Source organism: Ciona robusta, chromosome 1 (assembly GCF_009617815.1).
Source record: "Ciona robusta chromosome 1, ASM961781v2".
In the NCBI taxonomy this organism is placed as follows: Eukaryota; Metazoa; Chordata; class Ascidiacea; order Phlebobranchia; family Cionidae; genus Ciona; species Ciona robusta.
Window position 1 is genome coordinate 9,656,806 of NC_143235.1, and position 21,810 is coordinate 9,678,615.

General features: G+C 37.3%; 3 protein-coding genes and 1 long non-coding RNA gene across 6 annotated transcripts in view; 3 read left to right on the forward strand and 1 right to left on the reverse strand.

Annotated features, from left to right (window-relative positions):
* Positions 1-3,144, forward strand: part of LOC149742906 (uncharacterized) — a 36,282-nt gene extending 33,138 nt beyond the window's left edge. For both annotated transcript variants that reach the window (XM_089871821.1, XM_089871829.1), the window contains exons 29-35: positions 135-294; positions 748-829; positions 891-1,017; positions 1,416-1,479; positions 2,263-2,339; positions 2,500-2,551; positions 2,997-3,144. In XM_089871821.1, the coding sequence (XP_089727947.1) occupies positions 135-294; positions 748-829; positions 891-1,017; positions 1,416-1,479; positions 2,263-2,339; positions 2,500-2,551; positions 2,997-3,054 (620 nt within the window). In that variant the 3' untranslated portion in view covers positions 3,055-3,144. The remainder of the gene's footprint in view (positions 1-134; positions 295-747; positions 830-890; positions 1,018-1,415; positions 1,480-2,262; positions 2,340-2,499; positions 2,552-2,996) is intronic.
* Positions 3,145-6,145: 3,001 nt separating this feature from the next.
* On the forward strand, positions 6,146-18,600 carry LOC149742913 (uncharacterized). 2 transcript variants are annotated; one of them, XM_089871799.1, is made up of 18 exons: positions 6,146-6,667; positions 6,811-6,963; positions 7,979-8,116; positions 8,411-8,551; positions 9,380-9,526; positions 9,757-12,350; positions 12,475-12,586; positions 12,853-12,990; positions 13,268-13,414; positions 13,625-13,725; positions 13,879-14,057; positions 14,405-14,618; positions 14,742-14,851; positions 14,916-15,042; positions 15,435-15,685; positions 16,229-16,391; positions 16,857-17,006; positions 17,559-18,600. In XM_089871799.1, exons 1-18 carry the CDS (start codon positions 6,604-6,606, stop codon positions 18,090-18,092), a joined length of 5,463 nt encoding a protein of 1,820 aa, XP_089727925.1. In that variant the 5' UTR covers positions 6,146-6,603; the 3' UTR covers positions 18,093-18,600. The 2 variants fall into 2 exon arrangements, with proteins under 2 accessions (XP_089727925.1, XP_089727934.1); XM_089871808.1 differs by having other exon boundaries at positions 6,212-6,667; positions 9,757-10,445.
* A 418-nt stretch (positions 18,601-19,018) lies between these two features.
* On the reverse strand, positions 19,019-21,367 carry LOC149742914 (uncharacterized). Its single transcript, XM_089872071.1, has 4 exons — positions 21,101-21,367; positions 20,875-21,046; positions 20,115-20,194; positions 19,019-19,548 (listed from the first exon to the last, which is right to left on the reverse strand). The coding sequence occupies exons 1-4, from the start codon at positions 21,212-21,214 to the stop codon at positions 19,393-19,395; spliced, it is 522 nt and encodes a 173-aa protein (XP_089728197.1). The 5' UTR covers positions 21,215-21,367; the 3' UTR covers positions 19,019-19,392.
* Positions 20,551-21,073, forward strand: LOC149742915 (uncharacterized). Its single transcript, XR_016384387.1, has 2 exons — positions 20,551-20,854; positions 20,950-21,073. It is a non-coding gene; the product is annotated as an uncharacterized LOC149742915 (long non-coding RNA).
* Positions 21,368-21,810: the final 443 nt, after the last annotated feature.

A 21,810-nucleotide genomic window follows, 5' to 3' on the forward strand; every position in this document is an offset into this window, starting at 1 on the left:
AAATATTTGAATTGTCTTTGTTTACTACCAATTGTGACGAGAAAAAAGTGATAGGATGTCCCATTTTCCCTCACCCGACTATATAGTATTTTTTTAAAACTTTACAGTAGAAATAAATTGATTAAAATTTGCAGGCACAGAAACAAGTAGCAATGTGAACGAAGCAAAAAGCATGGATAAGTTAGTGGAGTCCTTGGCGCTTGGAGTGGTCACTTCATTGCTGGGTTTAGATTCTCTACAATCCTCCACACCCCCCATAGCTTCACCAATAATTTCCACCACAGCAAGCATAACGTAAATTTATAATTCCTATTCGTTTATATGTTTTTTACTTCGTTACCATTTGTGTATGATTTAAATTGTTTATCTATTGTAGCGGACAGGTTGTGTTAGAAATATGGCTTCTTTACAAGCATTTCATCTCTATCACAAACATTAGCCTAATAATTTATATAGTACTGTGGGAGAATATGCTGGGACACCTTTAGCACATAATGTCTTAATATCCTGGTCATTTACAACGGTCTATGGGAGTCGTGAGAATGCCGTTTTATAATTCTTCGAATGTTCTTTGTTTACGATATCAAATGAGACGGGAAAATAGAACGAAAAGGTGTCCCATCTTTCCTTACCCTATACTATATTATACACGCAGACAAGTAGGTGTCACAATACATTAATAGTTCTAGTTGTATAAAGATTTCTTACACTAAGTAAACATATAAGCCTTACTTGCATATTCTTCAGTGACGATACTGAAAAAGAAGAGAGCAAAGGCAGCACCACACTTCTTCCTTCAGCTGGACCAAATTTAATTCGAGAGGATACGGTATGTTCAAAAAAAGAAATATTTTCACCAAGCAACGTGCTTAAACCTTATACGTTCTCAGATTTTAAAGCGTAGAGAAGTTAAACACGCTTTAAACGATAATCGTGTGATTGAATTAACCAAAATTGAAGACGTTGAAGCAAAGAAATGCGAAGAAGTGACAAAAATGTTGCAATCAACAAAAACAGGTGAAAATCTCCCCATAACTTTGAGATGAAATTTACAAATCGTACCTTAAACTATTTTAAGTAACCCAACACAATTTCATTTCTGCAAAGTTGGTCTGTTACTAACTATATTGTATCGCGCATGAAACTACCAATACCCTAGCATGGTTTCCTGGGTCACAGCGATGATAGATTATAAAAGCACCCTAGATATTCTCATTTAAACGTCCATAACCACCCACGCACTAAATAAACTTTGGAAGCCTCACCTTTTCCGTTTCGTGCGGCTGTTTACAATTCCTATGTTGTAGGTTAGTGTGGCTTTAATTTTGGTTCCCAAAATTATTGCCTTTATATTTGGCAACCTACTAAAACCTGTGGAACAAAAATAAAATTATAATTTGTTTTAATCGTTGCAGAACCCAGACGTTCGAGACGCAACATGAGTCCGTGTGAAGATAATGCTCAGAATCACCCACATAGGTGAGAATTTGAACATTTTTAAGACCTATTCGTATGACTAAAAATAAAAAATAGTGTAAATGAAAACGTTCGATCAAAATCGTGTGATGTATTGGTTACCAATTTGTGGTGTATTGGTTACCGGCGAAGTACGCCATGCTGGGACCTGCAGTTTGAACCAGAGTTACCCATTACCTCAAAGCTGTCCATACCATCACTGTAAATTCGCCTAATGTTTGGTTGGTCGTTCCGTGAGACATTTTCTACGGTGAATACGGCATCACGTCCCACAGAAACCTTTGTTTCATTTGTTGTTTGTAAACATAGACCCTAGCAACGACGTATCTCTCACCGCTGTTAGCGGGTGCGTGGGTCGTGGGGTGTGTACGTCATGCCCCAACCCATCGCAATCGCACCCCCACCCCCCACTTATACACGTAATTGTTGTCGCCATGACAACCGTGTAAACAGAACGTGGCTAAAGAGCCATTGTCCTAAAGTTGGACGTTCTTTTTTCTTAAATTAAACGATTTTCCTTGAGAGTATTGTGTATCTATGTAGTATAAAACTGTGAGGTAAGATGGGACATCTTTAACACATAATACCCAAGTATCCTGTTCGTGTTTTAAACAATTATCTACGGTCTATGGGAGTCGTGAGGGTATGGTTTTATAATTCTTCGAATGTTTTGTGTTTACTACCAAAATGGGTCGAGAAATAGAATAAAAATGTGTCACATCTTCCCTCACCCTTCAATATTTGACATGTAGAAATATACATATATGTATATGATGTACATTACAGGATACCAAGTCCGGAAAATACTTCGTGCAATCCAAAGTCGTTAAGACGAAGAAAAACATTCCGTTCACCACCCCAATGTATGTATTTTTATTAGTGGTTTAAAGGGTATAAAGTATGTGAAAAACCTAATTTATTTACCAGTACACATCTCATCTCCATATTCTTACCCTGCCAAATTGTATTACTGAGAACATACATTCCAACTTCTTCAATAAAATTTCAAATATTATTTTTCAGTTTCTCCGTATGAAAAATCTCCAGTGCCACCACGTAGCAAATCAGGATACAGGTAACTTCTTTTCTCCAGTTCAGTTCGTCTCAACGCTCTGTTGGTTAACTAAGGGAAGTCCCATGTCGTCATGGTAAAAATGTCACCTATATAAATGACTGCACGGAAGGGAAACTGTCCGAAGTTTATACTCTTTTTCCGTTTACCGAATATCGTTTTACTCAATACATCCGAAACCAAGTCTGTATATCACACATTCAGTCGTATAGAGCATGAAATGCATTGTATATAGTACTGTGGGGCAAGATGGGACACCTTTAGCATCTAATATTCAAATATCCGGCTGTGAGGAATCGGTTTCATAAATATTTGAATGTTAGTTGTTCACTATTAAGTAAGACGATAAAATAGAATAAAAAAGTGTCCCATCTTTTACCACCCTACTATTTATATATATACGCATAACATCGCATCATTTGCCAAATCTAGTTGAAATTTTGTTTAGGCAAAGAAGAGGTCGTCGAGGCAACGATTTCATGTTTTCGATGGACAACAAGAATTAGACGAATACGCAGGAACAGAACATTACCACACACTGTTTGTTCCGTTTATCCTTTTTAATATTGACCCATGATTACAATTTAAAAGTTCAATAGGTAACTGGTCAATCGAAATCGATCATCGACGACCGAACCGATGTGTAAATAGGTTCGACGTAGGCGGTAAACAAACGTACAAAGAACGTGCCGATGTCACGGAAATCACGATCCTAAAATTCTTGAAGTAGCTGATTTTTCGCTTTTTTACCTTTAGCTTAAAACTTGGCCAAACCAAAACAATGTTACGTGTTTTGTGTCAGAGGTATGTACCTGCTTGTACACGTAAAGCGACCACTGTTTTGTGAACCAGTGATTACACGCACGCTATTAGCCCATTTCTCATAAATCTGTCGATCGCGTTCCAAGGCTAGGTCTTGTAATGAGTCACGCAACCCACACGATAATTTTAAATTTTTGTCTCAAACCTTTGAAGCGTTACGCTGTGAAAACTTTTCGGGCTGCAAACTTCTAAAATACTGCGTGTAGTATGACACGTAAATTTGCGATGGCTGTTGTTTACGAGTCAAGGCTAAACGGGTACTAATCCGGCGCTAAACTTCGACTCAATTACCCAAGAAAGCAACGATCAAAATTGTAAGAAACTTAAACACATGAGATCTCCGCAGGCGACGTTTTGGAAAACGTATCATTGACGTCATAGCACGAGGGGTGCGGCATACTCATCGTATTGTTGTTCGTTGGGCGTGCTCACCCACGAGGTTATTATACCAAAATTTATTTAACAGCGATAGCAAGTTTTTAAGTGCAAGTCCAAAAATTTTAAAACATTGTTTTAATGCCTTACAGAGCGTGAATCCGGTTTTACTAATTGGCAAATTTCTACCAAGCGCTATACAAACCAGACCGACATTGGTGTTACAGTTTCGCAGCTCAGCAATGCCTTGACGAATCAGAAAGTATGTTGTTGCTGCGTGGGGCAATTTAAGCGGGCTGCGTTTAGATTAATAATGACGCTTACCCTGTAGTTTAATTTTCGGTTTAAATTATTAATACAATATATATACATAGTAAAACCGGAAAACAGAAACAGTGTTCCAAATTATGTAGAGCGTAATATTGTACTTACATAATTTATAAGATGTAACCACATCAGATATGCACGCACAACCGCACGATCTTATGTTAAATTGAATAAACGTAAACGGACATTTTAACGTTTAAAATAGGGTGTTTATAGGTTACGAAGCTTTCATACATGTTTTGAAAATAAGTTTTTTTATCATACAATTATCATAATATGAGGGTCACTTGCCAAATAAATGCGTTTTTGCCCGAAATAATTGGTTCAAAATTACAGTGTAGAGTCCCAACTCTGTATTGTTCAATCTTTCCTTGCTTTCTCTGACACGCAATTGCGTCGTTCTGATAAGTATGTATAGTGTAATGATAGTTATTGAAGACCCCACAATCCCAACACGCTATTCTAAAATTATCCTACCTGTCGTGATTGAGGCAGTAAGTAAGGTATAGTATAGACATAGAGTTAGGTAAGATAGGGCATGTTTTCATTCCTTTTTTGTCTGATTTGGAAGTAAACAAATAATATTTACAAAAATAAATAACCGCATTCTCACAAATCTAAAATTTAGTTGTTTGAAACGCTATTCTGAAGTATGGGATATAGGCACTAACGGTATATTATTCACCCCGCAGTACTAAACGTATATTGCGATTTGCGCAGTTCTAACTTCGTTCGCAAGGTTAGTTTTATTGGTTTGCAAGATTAGATATTAAATGTGATTATCATCTAGATAATCAGCAGCAGAAGTGAACAAGCAGTCAGCACTAAACTTAAGCACTTCCGTGACAGAGAAACTTAGAATCGAATTAATCACATTGATCAGTTGAAAATCACATTTAACTTGAGGCGGTAATTTCCTTCAACTGATTAGTTGGAAAGAAGGGGCGATAATTTGGTGATTCTATTATAATGTTGGTGTTATACTGAAAATGCGTTGTTAGCAAGCAATGCGGAACGGTTCGCCTCGAATCTAGGGAAGAAAGAACTCGTTTTGTTTGACTCGCCAACAGCGATCCGCCAAAGTAGAGTTGTATAGCACAGGAACCTGGTGACAAGGCAAATGAAGTCAAATGCTTGAAGTTCAGATTGAAAGCCGAGTTGTGAAAAGTTCAAAAGCAAAGTTGGTATTTGTAATTAGATTGTAATTAATAAGAGTTATATGGAAAAGGTTAAGATTTGATGTAGCGATTTTGGAAAAAGTTTCTTTATACAGAATTAATGGATCAGACAGTATCTATTGCATTTGAAGCGTGTTTTTTGCTCTATTTGTTTTTGACATACGCTTTAAAATATCAGATCCTGTTCTCGAGAATTTTAGACTATTTTTAAATTTTCAACGGTTTAACGTCAAATTGATCATTTCTCTTTAAGTATGATCGTCAGTCGTCGCGACGTTGTTACCGCTGTTTAGATTTTACGATTCGTGAAAAGTAAGTTCGCTTATCATTACAACTTGTGTTAGCAGTTTACGATTCGTATACAGCTGCCGGTCGTTTGTTATTTCGACTTTCGCTGTTAGTTTTCCGCGTAAAATGACTAATGGGCCCAGTTGACCTGAACGTAATATTGTCTATCAAAGGCAAGTTGCGAAAACAAAAAGATAAAGTTGCAAACCACAATTCTTAGTATACTAGACATGCGTTAACACGTTGGGTGAACACATCGCCAGAGGAAACGCGTTGGTATTTTGTAAACGCGTGTGAGGTGTTTTCTATAGGAAGGGGCGCAGTCGTTAAATCTTACAAAGTGAATGTAAGTATTTTCGCAGTGAGAATTGACCGCTGGAAAGATTTGGGTATACGTCATTTTTTTTCATCGTAAACAACAGTAGTTAGATTTTGTTTTCCTGTGTGACGTCATACCTACGTCAAATATCGATAAACATGATGATGTGTATCAGGATTTTGCATCGCAGTTTTGTTATGGTCTCGTTGCGATTCGATATCAAAAGTTTAAATCGCAGCAAGGTAGTAGTTTTAAACATGAACTGCGCAGCATTTAGTTTCGTATACGTTGAGTAAAATTGAAAACACAAATTCTCGTCCATAGAGACAGTGAAAATATATAGCACACGGTAGTTTTGAGTGGATGTTCATATTCAAGTTAAAAACTATGTTATCGGATTTGGTGTGTTGTTTATTGTTGTAATCGCCCAGGCGCGTGGGTCTATTTTTGCACGAGTGTTGTTAACGTGTAAAACTAATATGCCAGGCAATCTCACGCATCATTTGCTGAGAAGTGGTTACGTCAATGCCCGTCAACGTACGAGCCGAGCTTCAGTTACGTGTATTTACCAGTTTCATGTTTGCATTTCTGCAGTGCGATTGAAGCTATGCGAGTATAATTGGTAAAATGAACCATTTTGCGAACTTTTTTTCGGAGGATAAAAAAGGAGAAGGAATTCAGACGAAAAGATCGGATTCTGTGAAAAGCAGTTCGTGACACGCAACATACCGCCACGCAGCACGCCCATGCTTTATTCGTGGGCATCAGTCGCCTTCTTGGTTTGCGCTACACTGGTTGCAAATGCCCGCGGTGAGTGATTACGACCTATGATTAACCTGTAAGTGCATGGTGCGTATTTGTTTTAACATTTCCGACTACACAGACTATCTTCTAATTGATCCAACACAAACTCGTATCAATACCTTAATTTAAATTGAGATGTTTTTTTTTAGCTGGAAACTACCTGTTACAGTTGAACTGTAGCACAACAGACAGCATATGTGATTCTTTGGTAAGCCGAATCGCTTTACAACTTCAATCGTCGCTCGTAAACATAACCAACACAATAAACTCAACAGAAGTACCAAGAGACGTTTTGATTAACGGTACGTGTGACCGCTTTAAATATTTCGCATTCTCTCCAAATACTTGCTGTTCACTCGAAAGCCTTAAAATTTACCATGTGAATAATTTTAGCCGAGATCGATATTTAGTTTGGTCGCCATTTTAACCGCACAAAAACACCACAGATTCATATATTCAACCACACACGAAGACTATACACATATAAAAACGAGTTTGTTTTGTGGTAATCCAATTGGCATAATTTCACACGACTCCAACACGACCAGCATGTTGTACATTGTATAGCTACCATATACATTCTGCACTCAACAGTTTACTATTATTTCAAATAAACTATTTATGTGTCGGATTATTGCAGATGTAATAAACCCTCTGAAATTTAACATAATTCTGTATAATATCTAAATATCCTGATCGTGTTTTTAACAATTAACAACAGTCTATGGGAGTTGTGATGATACCGTTTTATAATTCTTTGTATGTTCTTTATTTACTACCAAATTGAACGGAAAAGAACAGGTGTCTCATCTTTCCCCACCCTAATATATCCCAAATAAACTGTTTCTATAAGTGCGTGCAAGATATTTTTTCACTGAGGCGTCTCTCTTTTTATACGAAATTTCTACATTGAAAATCACAATTCTAATATAAATATACCCTGTTTAGTTGTTTTGCAACTGCTGCAGACATAATTTCCTTGCGTGACATCATTATCGGGTCAGGTGTCTTCCTTCATAGACAGACGTATTCTTGGATTTTAAACCTAGAACTAATGTTCGCCAAGGAAACCTGATACAATGTAGACTTCATGACTCTATTAGTCGGAACATGGATAGGGTACATGGTTCTGTTTAAAGTAATGTAAACGTTTTTTCGTAACAAAGTGAGAACCAAAACCTAAACCAAGTACTTATTTTGCAATGTATAAGCAATATACTGCTATAAAACTGTAAATGGAAGCTTTTTTTGCATGCTATGCAATACCAATAATTTCAGTATTGTTTAAACCTATTAATTAAAAGGTTATGATTTTAGATTTCAACGAATGTTCTCAAAACAAAGCAGTGTGCTCAGTAAATGCGAGATGTATCAATTTATTTCGGACATACGCATGTCAGTGCTTACCTGGCTTCGTTGACCACAACCCAGCAGAACCGGGCACAAATTGCACAGGTAAATATGTACGATGATGTATTATATATTTTATAACTTTATATGGTATGCCTGTTTTACACACCTTTACGGTATTTGCATCAATTCAACTAATCGAATACATGGAAATAATAAAAAATGTACCCGAAGTCGTGTACAGATTTTTACAGCACTTTTAAACTCTTAAACATAATTTTTAAAGGGTTAAAAACGTCGTTTCAACACACTGTCTTCCTCGTCCTTTTTGACGCATTATTTTTTAAACTGTGAAAACAGATATGATTTAAGAATAATTCAAACCAATTATACTTGCAGACGTTAACGAATGCGCCGATGTAACTTTGAACAAGTGTTCCAGTAACGGGACATGCACTAACATAGCGGGTGGATACACCTGTCAATGCGGTAATGGATTTGTTGATGGAAATTTACAGAACCCGGGAACCGTTTGCCAAGGTAATTCATTTTATAACGCGGTTTACATGTATAATTAATAAATTGGTTTCAACTTTTCCGAAAGATGTGTTTCATTATTTATTTATCAAGAACTTGGCATGGCAGTTTCTGATGAAAAAATAAAATATTAAAACAGCAAACTAGTTCCTCGGTCGCTAAGTTCTTGCAAAAAGTCGTTTTAGCGAGCATACCTTGACGAGTAAAAAATGTTCATAATGGTGCTCCAGATTATAATAGTGGGGGGAGATGGGACACTTTTTCATTTTGTTTTCTCGTTTCATTTAGTAGTAAACAAAGAACATTCAAAGAAATAATAAACCATATATCCTCACGAATATACTGACATTACTTTGCCCATCCCCGTTCGAAACGTATCGTTTTACCTTTTAGCGTGACTAACGCAGTGCACAACGGTAAAGTTGCCTTTTCTTAGTGTTTGTTTTTTCTCAGTTGACGTAACCGATACAAATCCGAGGGGTAAACCTAATCCACTAACATCGCTTATCCGTATCGGATCATGCACCGTATCTTCAAAGCAGTCTACCAGTTTAAAGCTTTACTTTGAAACTGTTTATGAGTTAAGGGCATTCATGCGAATAAATAATAACGCCAAACAATAATGCTTACTCTTCATCAGTTTTGTGCTTGTTTATATACCCATATATACGTGTAATTGCAAATTGTCAAAGAACTATACTTTAACTGCAAACTACAGTAAAAATCTTACCTTTTTTATAATCGTGAATGAATGATCGAAAAATACTTGGGCAAAAGGGTCATTCCATGCACCGTGTGACAACTATAACAAATAATATTGTTTTGGTACAGATGTTGACGAATGCCAGAAACGAATTTCCCGTCTTTGTTTAATGTTCTCAAATTCCGTATGTCAGAATACAATCGGAGGTTTTGAGTGCGTTTGCAAACCTGGTTTTGTGGACAATAACCCGAGCCCGATTGTAGCTCAATGCGTTGGTAGGTCATGTGTGATACTTTTGAACTGTAGTAATGCGATTTAGAAATTTTGATGCATGCATTTTAACTGTTAAAATTTTATTATTTAAAATATAATGTGTATAATTTTTTTAAATATAATTTTACGTTAAAGTATAATATTTAAAAAATACATGTTAGATGTACTTTCTACGACTAGAAAACATTTCGTTACTGTAAATTTAACTCGAATTACATTTTATTTTCTACAGCCGTATCGACAGCTCAATCAACGTCTAGTTTCGCAACAACGGATGAAAACACGACTTCACTCGTCACCACACCAAGTCCAAGTACTTCTGCACCAACAACGACTACTGGGTCGAATGCATCAACAAATCGAGTTGTGACTACCAGTACTCTTTCAGAAGCATCCACTACCAAAGTCGTTACAAGCGCAGTTTCCAGTTCAACTAGCATCACTAGCGGTGGCTTTACTCAAAGCACTGCGGCTTCAACCATCGCCCATTCAAGTCCTTCCAGCAGTGCGGTACCTACCACCAGTAATGTTTCAACTGCTGCTTCAGTTTTGCGGTCTACCAGCGAGACAACTCAAGTGTCAAGTACAACAACATTAGCGACTGCTACTACAACTTTAACTTCAACTGCTCCTGCGACGAGTGCTGAATCTACGTCAGTGCAATCAGAAATACTTTCAACTGCCGATATGTCAACATTTACCCCAACATCTTCAGTGAGTTTGACAACAACGAGTGAACAAACTTCCACAGATGCCACGACAATGGTAGAAGTCACAACCAGTATATCGCCAACCACGAGTCCAGCACCGTCTAATCCTGCCACTACAACCTCATCCACACAGCTACCATCATCGACTATCTCCTCAGTCACATCGACAACCACTGAGCTTTCTACACCGGATGTGAGTTCAGCGCCAGAGGTAACGTATTCATCGAACGAAACTAGAAACGATACCCAGTTTACGACTAATCGAAATGTGGGTCTAACCAGTAGTGCTGAGCAGTTAGCAAGCACAATTGTCAACTCGACTTATGATTATGCAACCTTACCAATTAATACGAACGAATTATCGACTCTTCAAAATACCTTTACTAATACGTCTTACCGTGTAATGTTTACTTCGACCTTTATTAATCAAACTACCTCAAATAACATTTCCGCTGCATCTGCAACGAACTCCGTACAAAGTGTTACGTCATCGCCAGTAACAGAGACGTCCACGAGATTGGTTTCTGCGACAACAGGAAGTAAATCGATCTTCGCTACTGACTCAACATCTGCGTCAATTACACTCGCTTTGGGTGAACGAACTTCACTCGTCCCCTCGCAAATACCGGATACAATCTCGACTAGAACTTCAACTACGCATATTACCATGGTCGGCCTGTCAAGCCTGCCGGTTGAATCAATAACGTCTAACCCGAAAACCGCATCGACGGCTGTTGGTACCACAGCGAACGAACATTCCATGATCCCCAAATCTACTCCTAGCTTAACCGTGGCAGCACATGACCCAATAATAAGCAGTATTATCACCAAACCTCAGATCCAGCAATCAATTACAGGAACAATGAATAGCTTCACAACAGCTCAAGTGCCTACCTCAACCACAGGCGTACCAACCAGTTTTAGGTCAAGGGCTCCAACAAATTTGACGCAAACAGTCCCAACAACAGCTACTATAATACCTTCCTTAGCCAATAATACACTGTTAACAAGCAGAGCACCTACATCTTATTCATCAGGCAGTGGTAATCATGTGACATCGGCGGAACCACGAACCAGCCGAACGGTGACAAACGGAATTTCTAATAAAACAGAAGAACCCATGACAATAAGAACCTTCAGCACACCTACGTTAAAAACTTCGACGGAAGAAAAGAGCTTTACAAACCAGCCTACTGTCACAAGCAATACACATTTCCCGGCAAGGTTATTTTCCCGAACTAGCGAAGCAACTACAGCAACTTCTATTGTAATTGACACCTCCGATACTATAAGAGACTCGACTGCTGGAACAAATACCCAAACCACTGCAAAAAATATGCCAACAGAAATCGCTACTGCAATTAACACATCGGGCACAACAAGAAGGTCGAACCCTGAGACAGATCCCAAAACCACAGTGAACAGTTTTTTAGCCTCTTCAGCCACCCGAAACAACACAAATACAACAATTATCCCGATTACGACACAAACGACAAATGGTGTACCAAATGCGCAGCCTACAAAATCACTATCAACCATTTTAGCAAGCGATGTTGCAACCACAACGACTGGTACTGTGATGTCATACGCATCAACAAAGACAATTGTTTTAACTAGTTCGCCATCAACCACAAGTGCAATGGTATCAAGTGCACCTGCTGCAACTACTGGGGCTGTAAATCATAACATCTCGTTTACTGCACCCACCAAATTGAATCAAACGACCCACGGACAGACCATAACATTATTAAATAACACGGTACCTTCTTTTGATGTTGGTTCAGTGACTGGGACTACCACAGATGCTGGTACGGTTACAACAGCAAATGCAACCCAGCATGTAAGCACGACATTCTCCAGTTCAATTGCAACAGTTGCAAACGCAACAAATAATCGGCAATCGACGGAATATCTTGACCCAACAACACAGTCGGTTCAGTCGAGTGTATCTTCTATAAAAACAACATTCGGGCCCGAGTTAGTTTCGTCTAAAACAACAGAACTATCAAGGTCCACAGAAAGTCACATTATCTCGACCGTGAATCCAGGAACTTCAAATCCTGACGTTGATACAACACCTGGCACTCTGTCTACAAACCCTTTACTGTCTATTAGTGTGAGTAGAAAGTAATGACTTTGTTACCTTTGCATGCAGCATGTTGATTTGCATTTCCTTAACTCAAAAAATCTCTTTCTGATATTTTGTTTTTGATAATTTTTCACGCAAGTTTTTGTTACAGACGACTTCCCAACCAGTAATCCCCGGAATAAATGTTCCGTTAACACAAGATAACATTGCTGATGTTGCCAACATTTTCACGCAGCAAGTGCTAACAATTAGACCAGATGCCGGTACGACATATGTTGGTATTTGGATAACATAACACAATACGTTTTGGAGGGTTGCGACAACGAAGCTCGCAATATTTAGTGTTTAACAAACAAAATCAATAAAGTAGTGGTAAACCGATTGGTCTACCATTAACACTAAAAAACACAGAACTTTTTACCGTAAATAATTTTGACAAATGAAGGTCACGGGCCACGATCAAATTAGTTACAAAATATTGCAATCTCTGCTGGCTACATTGGTGTTAACAAATGCTGATTTTTTTTAGATATGATAAGTCCAGAGGAAGGCACAGCATTGGTTCAGTCCTTGATCACTTTGGTCAATCCCGGTGAGAATATAACTGTAGACCAACAGGTTGCTGAAGCTGTGCTGGCAGTTGTGGACCTGATCGGCTCATCAACTAGTAAGTACCAATTTTATAAGAGAATTTTAGTTTGGCCTCTGCCATGTGTAAAGGTAAATAGCTTTGCCATATTACACCACGGTATATATACTGTTTTGACGTCCACTGCGTTGGCTCCTTTTTCATGAAGGCATTTCTTGAGTTCGCAAGCTCCGTAAATAATATGTTAAAAGTAATTTAGTATGGTGAAACAAAGCGAAATACAAGAGCTAAAACTATGACACAGCCGAAGAATATATTATATAGGCATCATTCTACATCTAAATTATGATTGCAGCTCAATTTACCGATGCAACCTCAAATAACATCACGCTGTTGGTTGACGACCTCTTAAACAAGATGGTTTTAAACAATGGATCGTTTCAGAGCAATCTTGGAAGCTTGAGTGTTGGTGCGAGAGATGAAGACGGCACAGTGCGATTAGGTATAAGCTACATCTTATTCAACGTGTTCTAATTTAGGATAGGCAGTGACGATGGGCTGGTCTCTTTTGGAAGTAGATATAATTGAACATTCAATTGACACTCCTTGCAAACAAAAACCTCTTTATTAAAAGTTCCATACACCCCTATTAGACCATGGTACCTTTAAATAACTCGTCGATATATTTATGTTGTTGTTTTTTTGTATATAGATTTATCACCGTTTTCGATCGGCGGCGGGTTCAATACTGCTGCGACGAACGTGGCACAAATCAATCTGCCTGCAAATATTCTTTCCGGATCAACGCAACAGGTAATGTTAACGGCAAGCAGCTGTATTGAAGTAAAAGTATAAGCAGTTGCCCCTGGTTTCTTAGCCAAGCAGAAAAGTACAAATCATATGTGCCTATTACTGGTCGAAAGTACCGACCACGTAGGAATGCTATAACCATCTGTTGTATCGCAGGAAAGATTGTCATTCACTGGTTACATGGACGCCCGGTTGTTCCGCACGGCAGGAACAGACTCCGTAATGAGCGGTTCGTTTACGAGGTCTGTTAAATCTACTGTAATAAATAGCGCTGTCCTTGGATCTTCAGTTGCTGGCAGAACGATTCAAAATCTTCCAAACCCGGTCGAAGTATCGTAAGTTCATGGTTACTGAATGTTTTGTGTTATAGTTCTCTGAGTTGATAATAAACTGATATGAATGATTCTGAGTTTACACAAATATATAGAGAGTAGGGTAGGGAAAGATGGGGCGGCTTTTCATTCCATTTTCTCGTCCCTTTTGGTAGTAAACGAAGAACATTCAAAGAATTATAAAATCGTTTCCTCACGACTCCCCGCCCCTTGTTAATTATTTAAAACACGATCAGGATCTTTTGATACTTTGTGCTAAAAGGTGTCCCGCCTTTCCTCACTGTACATTTTATTTTAATTGAATAGTTTCTGGAATTGGAACTTAACTTTTCCCCATCGTTTCCCAATAGACTCCCTCTCACCCTACTGTCTGTTCCCACGGAACCGCAGACGAATTCAACCACAGTAATGACCAGTTTCTACAACCCTCGGTGTGTTTTCTTCGACTACCAGTTGAACGCTGGTAAAGGAAGCTGGTCACAAGAAGGCTGTGTAACGTCACAATCATCTTCCGGAGCGGTCACGTGTCAGTGCAATCATTTGACAAGTTTCGCTGTGATTATGGTGAATCGCATTCTTTACTATTTTGGGTTTTCCTGTATGACGTTTAACCCAATTTAGACCTACTTACTTAGTCAATTATATCGGAATGCTACACAAAGCATCTACAATGTAAAATGTTTTCAGAGTGTCGAAACTACCGTTGATGATCACATACTGAACATTATGACGTATGTTGGTTGCGCCTTATCCATACTCGGGCTTACTTTGACAATCATAACTTACACAATTTTCAAGTAAGTCAAATCTTTTTACTGACTTACCCTAATCATTATTACGTAATTATATATTTTAAACCAGACACCTGCGGAAATACAAATCCAAAAGAATTTTGACTCATTTTTGTCTCGCTTTATGTGGAGTGTACATCTCATTTCTTGCCGGAATTGCAGCTAAATCTCCAACCAACGAAGTTCAGTGTATAACGGTATGCTGCTTTATACAAGTATAAACACACACTGTCTACCGTATGGCGCATACCCCACGTGTATAGTAATAGGCATTGCCCGGCTATGGTCACTAAACGTGCATGCTTCGGCAAATTAAAACAGCTTTAATTAACATGTGCTGAAATTTGGTGAATTTATTATTAACATATAAGGTGCGATACTGTTAAAAAAATTAGTCCCATATTTCTCGATCGTGTTTTAAACCAACGATCATTGAGTCGCAGGGCTACGGTTAAAAGAGACCAGAAGAGAACATTGAAACATGTCCTATCTTACCCTACTGTAATATATATATATATATATATTGGTGTATTTTAATTTTAAGCTTACTAAAACTGACGGAGTAAGTTTTATTTGAAATTCCTTGCAGTCTGGTTTCTTTATGCACTTCTTTACCGCTGCTACATTTGCGTGGATGATGGTTGAAGTGGTAGACATGTACCTCATGTTCGTCAAAGTGTGGAGCAGCGTCCGACATTACGTGCGCAAAGCCTCCGTGTTTGGATGGGGTTTTCCATTGGTGCTGTCGATCGCTACACTGGGTGCACACTTCGGGCTTGTAGAGACTTACCCGAACTCCGAGTGGCATAGGATGTACCCGATGTACAGGGAAACTGTGGTGTAAGTAATTTAACACATAAAAATGTTTCCCTATTAAATAAAATGTAGAAAACAAGTCTAATTTGGCAAAACAGCTGTATACACTTGTTGAGACTTTGTTTTTACCAGCTTATTAGGATATGTGTATTACCATTATCAGTTAATTAATACCACATTTGGGGTAACACTCAGTTACAGCAGGCGCGAACCATATACCTATGCGACGTCTGTAGACGCCTTGTGTCTGTTAAAGTTATAGTAATGTAGGGGAAGATGGGACACCTTTAGCACTGAATATCTAAATATTCGGATCGTAGTTTAAACAATTAACAACGATTTGTGCGAGTCGTGAGGATACGGTGTTATAATTCTTGGAATGTTCTTTGTTTGCTACCAAATGGTACGGGAAAATCTAATGAAAAGGTGTCCCATATTCTCCCGCACAAAATATATTAATTTTGGCCTTTTTTATATTATTCTTGCCCTTTTCTGTAATGCGGTTGCAGGACCTCCATGGTCCTTTATGAAACGGTGTTGGTTTGAAAATTGTTTTTGTTATTTTAGGTGCTGGTTATCCCCATTAGCCGTGTACTATGCTTTCCTGGCTCCGCTTGGTTTGATCTTACTTGTCAACACATTTCTTTTCGTTATTGTTCTTTACCACGTAACCTGCAAACGAACAGGAAGGAAATTGACTCGAGTAAGAAGCAACGCAAAACGAGTCAAAGTAAGTAACGTTATTCATAAACTGTTGAAAGTCAATAAATGTAACGGACCGCCACCATAATGCTTCAAACTGGATATTTGTTACATTTCGAAGTAAAGTAAATTAAGAAAGATTGCCGTAGAGAACCTGACCAATTTGTTTTTTTATGTACGATGTTTATACTAGTAATCCACATGCAAATTTCGTTAATGCTAACCGATGCTGTCGCACTAAGTTTATACGATTATTTATATAACAGCATAATAGCGTTTATTTTACCATTTTTTGAGCATCACGCACTATATATCACGCATATATAGAGTACGATTTTGGAGTCCTAAATTTGAAATGTACTTCCGTAGACATATAATTGTCGCCACAGTTATTCATTACAAATTGGAACATAAGAAATAATAATTTCATATTTGTCGGTGCGCTTCGATCAATGCGTTTGTTAACTATTTTAAAATCCTAATATTTTCGTAGGGTCGACAACACGTCTTGAATGCAATGGCGATTCTATTACTAACAGGTCCTACATGGTTGATCGGTTTCTTGATAAACGTTGATCCGATTGAGGACGGAGCTTTGAGAAGAATATTAGCTTATGTGTTTGTTATTCTAAATGCATTCCAGGTAAATTAACTACTGCATTGTTGTGTTTTTCACGGATTTTTTTTCTCTTACGTTATTTTGTAAACCGCGGTCATTTTGTCTACTACGAATATTTTTGTCTGTGATGGGTTTTCTTTTTGTCCGCTACGAACACATTTTTAAGGCGGACTTTTTTGGTTTTCCAAATAATTTTTGCCGGTCTCGAAGAATATTTGTTCATTATAAACAATTTCTTTTTTCTACGGTCCTTGTTTTTTATCCACTGCGATCATTTTTGTCAGGTTTTTGTTCTTACCATTTTCGTTTGAACGTTTTTGTTCGAAACTGACAGCTATACGGAACTTTGTGGTATCAGAAATATTTTCCCGACACAAATATTTTTGCCTCTCACGAAGAGCGATTGTTCGTTAAAGACAGAGTTTGTTTATCACTTATATATTATAATTTCCGTATGTCGGTCGCTGTAGTATGGTCACGAAAATGTTATTTATTTTTTGTCTACCAGTGTTTGTAATACGTGTCTGTGAATTTATGTTGTGCTTTTCTTATAATCATTTATTTCTTTCTCTTCAGGGGCTTTGGATATTTATAGTTTTTACTGTGCGGCCTCGTGTTGTGAGATCGTCGTGGGTCGGCCTACTGTTCAAACATGCTGGTCTTGACCAGAGCAGAAGCCAGACACACAGTTCTGGCAGACGAGGCACACGAAACATTGGTAGTGTGGTCACTACGCGAACAAACACGAGAAGAAAGTCCTCACTCGATGTACGAAGGGACAGCACAGCACCTTTTCCTCCTGTGTCTCCCGAAAGCAACCGTTCGACCGACACGAAGTCGCCACTATCTACAAAGTCTTCATCATCGTCAAATCCCTCTATTAGCAGCGGCCAAAAGTCCCCGGTGCAGTACAGATACACAAAGGACATTGATGTGAAACTTTTAAAGGTGACTTCACTTGAGACGAACGACATCTCAATCAACAATCATAATATTGCAATCGACACCACTATTTCCACCCCTACAAACAATGGCAGCATGTATTCGTCGTGCGAGTCCAACGGTCATTCAGCGAACAGTATAACCAGCGATGTGAGAACTTTTATGTAAAACGCCTTGTTGCCAGCAACGCTTCATCAAACACTTACTAAATCATCATGCTTCAGTTATTTTTATTGCTTTTAGTAGCTTGCACCACAATAGCAATGGGTAATTTAATGTAACACTCAACTTTAAGCACCTATATGCAACGTTCTTCACTTTTATCTGTATTATGCGTGAGATTGAAGCATAGATTAATTAGTAGTTACCGTGTATGATATATATAGTAAGGCGGGGGAAGATAAGACACCGTTTCATTCTATTTTTTCGTCCTATTTGGAAGTTAACAAAGAACGTTCAAAGAATTATAAAACCGTATCCTCATGACTCCCACAGACCGATGTTCACTGTTGAAAACACGATCAGGATATTTAGATACCATGTGCTAAAGATGTCCCATCTCCCCCACCTACTATACAATCACCATGTGTCTATTTTAAATATTCGAATTTCGTAATATTTAAAGATTTGCCTTCGTAATTTACAGCCGATTGTAAATAATATTCGTTTTCAGTTATGGAAGTAGTTGATTAGTAGACAGTCCTATCCTATGACATTTTTGTCTTGGGCATGGAGTTTTATATAGTAGGGTGGGAGTAGAGATATCTTTAACAACTAATACCAAAATATCCTGATCATGTGTTGGTTATTTGTACACGCGGGCATAGTCGCTTCCGTGTGTGTGTAAGTACTTGCCGCGTGTTTCAGCTTCAGTTGATTTTTATTGCCAAATTTGGAAAGGTTTGGTTTTATTTTAATAATTTATACCTCAGGGGTAATTCAAATATAATATACTGATGTAATAACAAGATAGGAAAATTAGTTCAGTCATTTGCACTTGAACACTAACTATGAGAAGTGACTTGTGCGAAATAAACGTAGCAATAACTAATTTGTGACCAAGTAAAAGGATAAATAAGTTAGATTGTAACAAATCGGATGATATCATTTTATTTTTATTTGTACAGATTACATTTTACCACCATCAAAAGCAACAATAAAATATTTTGTTTATGGTAAAAGTTATTAACGAAAATAATGTAATGAAAATAAATCGGGTTAGGGCAGTTCACAATACAATTGAAGTTTTTAATAAAACATTTCATATATATATATAACATATCTTATGTTATATAATGCAAGGATTTGTAAATATGAGAGCACAATTGAACTCTTGGATGAGAAATAAATAAGTAAGCAAAAAAAAAATGTTTGAACTTTGACTACATCGCATAAATAATAAAAACTTACATTAAAAACTAATAGCAGTTGAGCAGTATAACTAAAAGCCTTATTAAAAATAACAAAACTAATAGAACACATTTATATGTCTTGTTATTTTTTCTCTGCAAATGTGACAACCTTCTTTTAACTTTTGAAAACATGTTTCACATGAAGTGTGCCCACATGGTGAGAAGACAATGTTAAAGTTCCTCTCATAGCAAATTTTACATTTGATGTTACTCTGAAAAATATTTTCATATAACAACCTATTACTTTAAAATAGCATGGTTTAGTCACATTTTTTGTAACGATTTTTCAACTAGAGTACAAAGTTTATTACACAATGTACAGCAATATAAAGTAGGGTAGGGGAAGATATAAAGTAGGGTAACTTTATGAGACAAAATCAATTTGTATGAAATATTTCATCCTGTTTTATTGAACTACAATACTCAAACTTGCAAACTACAAAATTTCGGCAGTAGTAATAAGATTCAGTGTGAATTCAAAATATACATCTAACATCTTATTATGTTTTTTTTAGTTATTGAAAAATAGTGTACTTTTTGACCGCGAGAATCAAATACTGGCAAAGGGTAAAAATGTCCAGCCGTTGGCCCAGTCCCATCTTTCTCATTCTAAATATATCTGATTTATTCAGTAGCACTATAAATTCAGCAGTGAAAAAAACTCCTTCCTCGGGCTATTAAAAAGAACATTACTTACTCTACAACATATACACATTTAATTTTTCTTACTAAATTTGTAAACAATTATTATAATATAAGTGAAGTTCAGAACACTAACCTCAGTTTCAGCAGTTGTGGTGTTTGTAGGTGAGGAATTTTCTGTAGTTTGTCTTTCAGTGTCTCTTGCACTTGCATTTCCTGCAGTTTGTCCAGTATGAGAGATTTAATTAAAAGAACCACCTACCTTTTTTTCCTTCTTTGCTGTTTTCATTCCCAATTTATTCCTACTTTCAATTGCCGAGCCAACTCCCGCAACAAAACACACATCACCAGTGACAATACGTAGGAGTAAAATTTGCGTTTGTAAATCATGAAAATTCAACCAATTATATCTAAATCCCAGTGGTTCCTAGTTAATCAATGAATTACCTTAGAAAGATATGAAGGCGCAAACACTTTCTTATCAGTTTTATCTCAAACCCCAACGTTTTATCGCGAAATAAACAGTTGAAACTAAATTTACAGAAAGCATAGTGAAAATTAATAATAAATTATTAAGAAGTTGTAACATAGACGTGTAACATACCCCGATCTTTCTGAAGAAACCGGTTGATTAACCAAGAACCAGATTTGGTTAATCTCAATAATTTACACACGCAAATTTTACTTCTACACATTACCACAGACGGTAAAATGTCTTTCTTGCAGGAATAGGTGCTGTCTACAACACTGTCGATTGAAGATAGGAATGAAGCGGGGACAAAACAAAGAAGACGAATAGAAGGTGAAGAAAAGACGAAAAGACAAAAAAGACAAGTTTAATGCCAACTCCCAAAAACAACCCTACACAACACAAAGGTAATCAACATTTTAAGTACCTGATGAACTGTCTGTAATATCCACTCGTTTGAGAGCATATTCTGGGAAAACCCAATTATAATCTTTTTTTTTAGGTCTCCTTACTCCAGAAAGGTCAAAGTCTTCAGGATTAAACTGAACCTTTAGATCTTCATCATGGTACCTTAAAACTCTGCCCACTTTGTCACCTATCTATTAAAAATGCTTTAATATTATGTATTTGAGTGTTTTTATGTTATATTTTACCTGTGGTAACTGTTTGAACCACCCCCCATGGTTTTCTAACAGTAGTTTCAGCTCATCAATGTCTTGTGTTACAAGGATTACTTTATCTCCAGGTCTAATATTAGCCTCGCTCATTTTACATTTTCATTGATACACAAATCTACAGTTTATATACCGCTAGAAGCACGATAAAATAGTAAAAGACACTAGTATAGATAAGACACACGGTACAAGTGCTACAACATAAAACGTCACTTTATTTACAATTGTTCCTCAAAACCGTGAAACCGATGATGAAATTTCCAAAATGTTTTCTTTCGTGATCGTTCGAGCATGAGTTTATGGTTTTGACATAGACATCTTGGGTTTGCGAAATTCAATTATGCTTTTTTAGTCACCCGACTAAAATTTGGTCAGTAGATTTTGACCGACTAACTTTAGTAAGAGGTAATGCACAGAAATTTAATCTACCGACTAAATGTGAAAATACACCAACTAAATTTTAGTCAGACGAAAAGAGAGCAAAGCTTTATTGAATGAGCACGTAATAAACTAATTAGCATATTATAAATTAATTTATTAACCCTTTTACAACAACGGTCGACCAATTTCGATTAAAAACAAACAAGAAGTAACCAATAAGCAACAAAGCGCTTTTGAGGCGCCGCAAATGTTGATTTATGTCAACATGTGGCCCATTAACGCGCAAAAACCAACGCCAATCGGGCAAC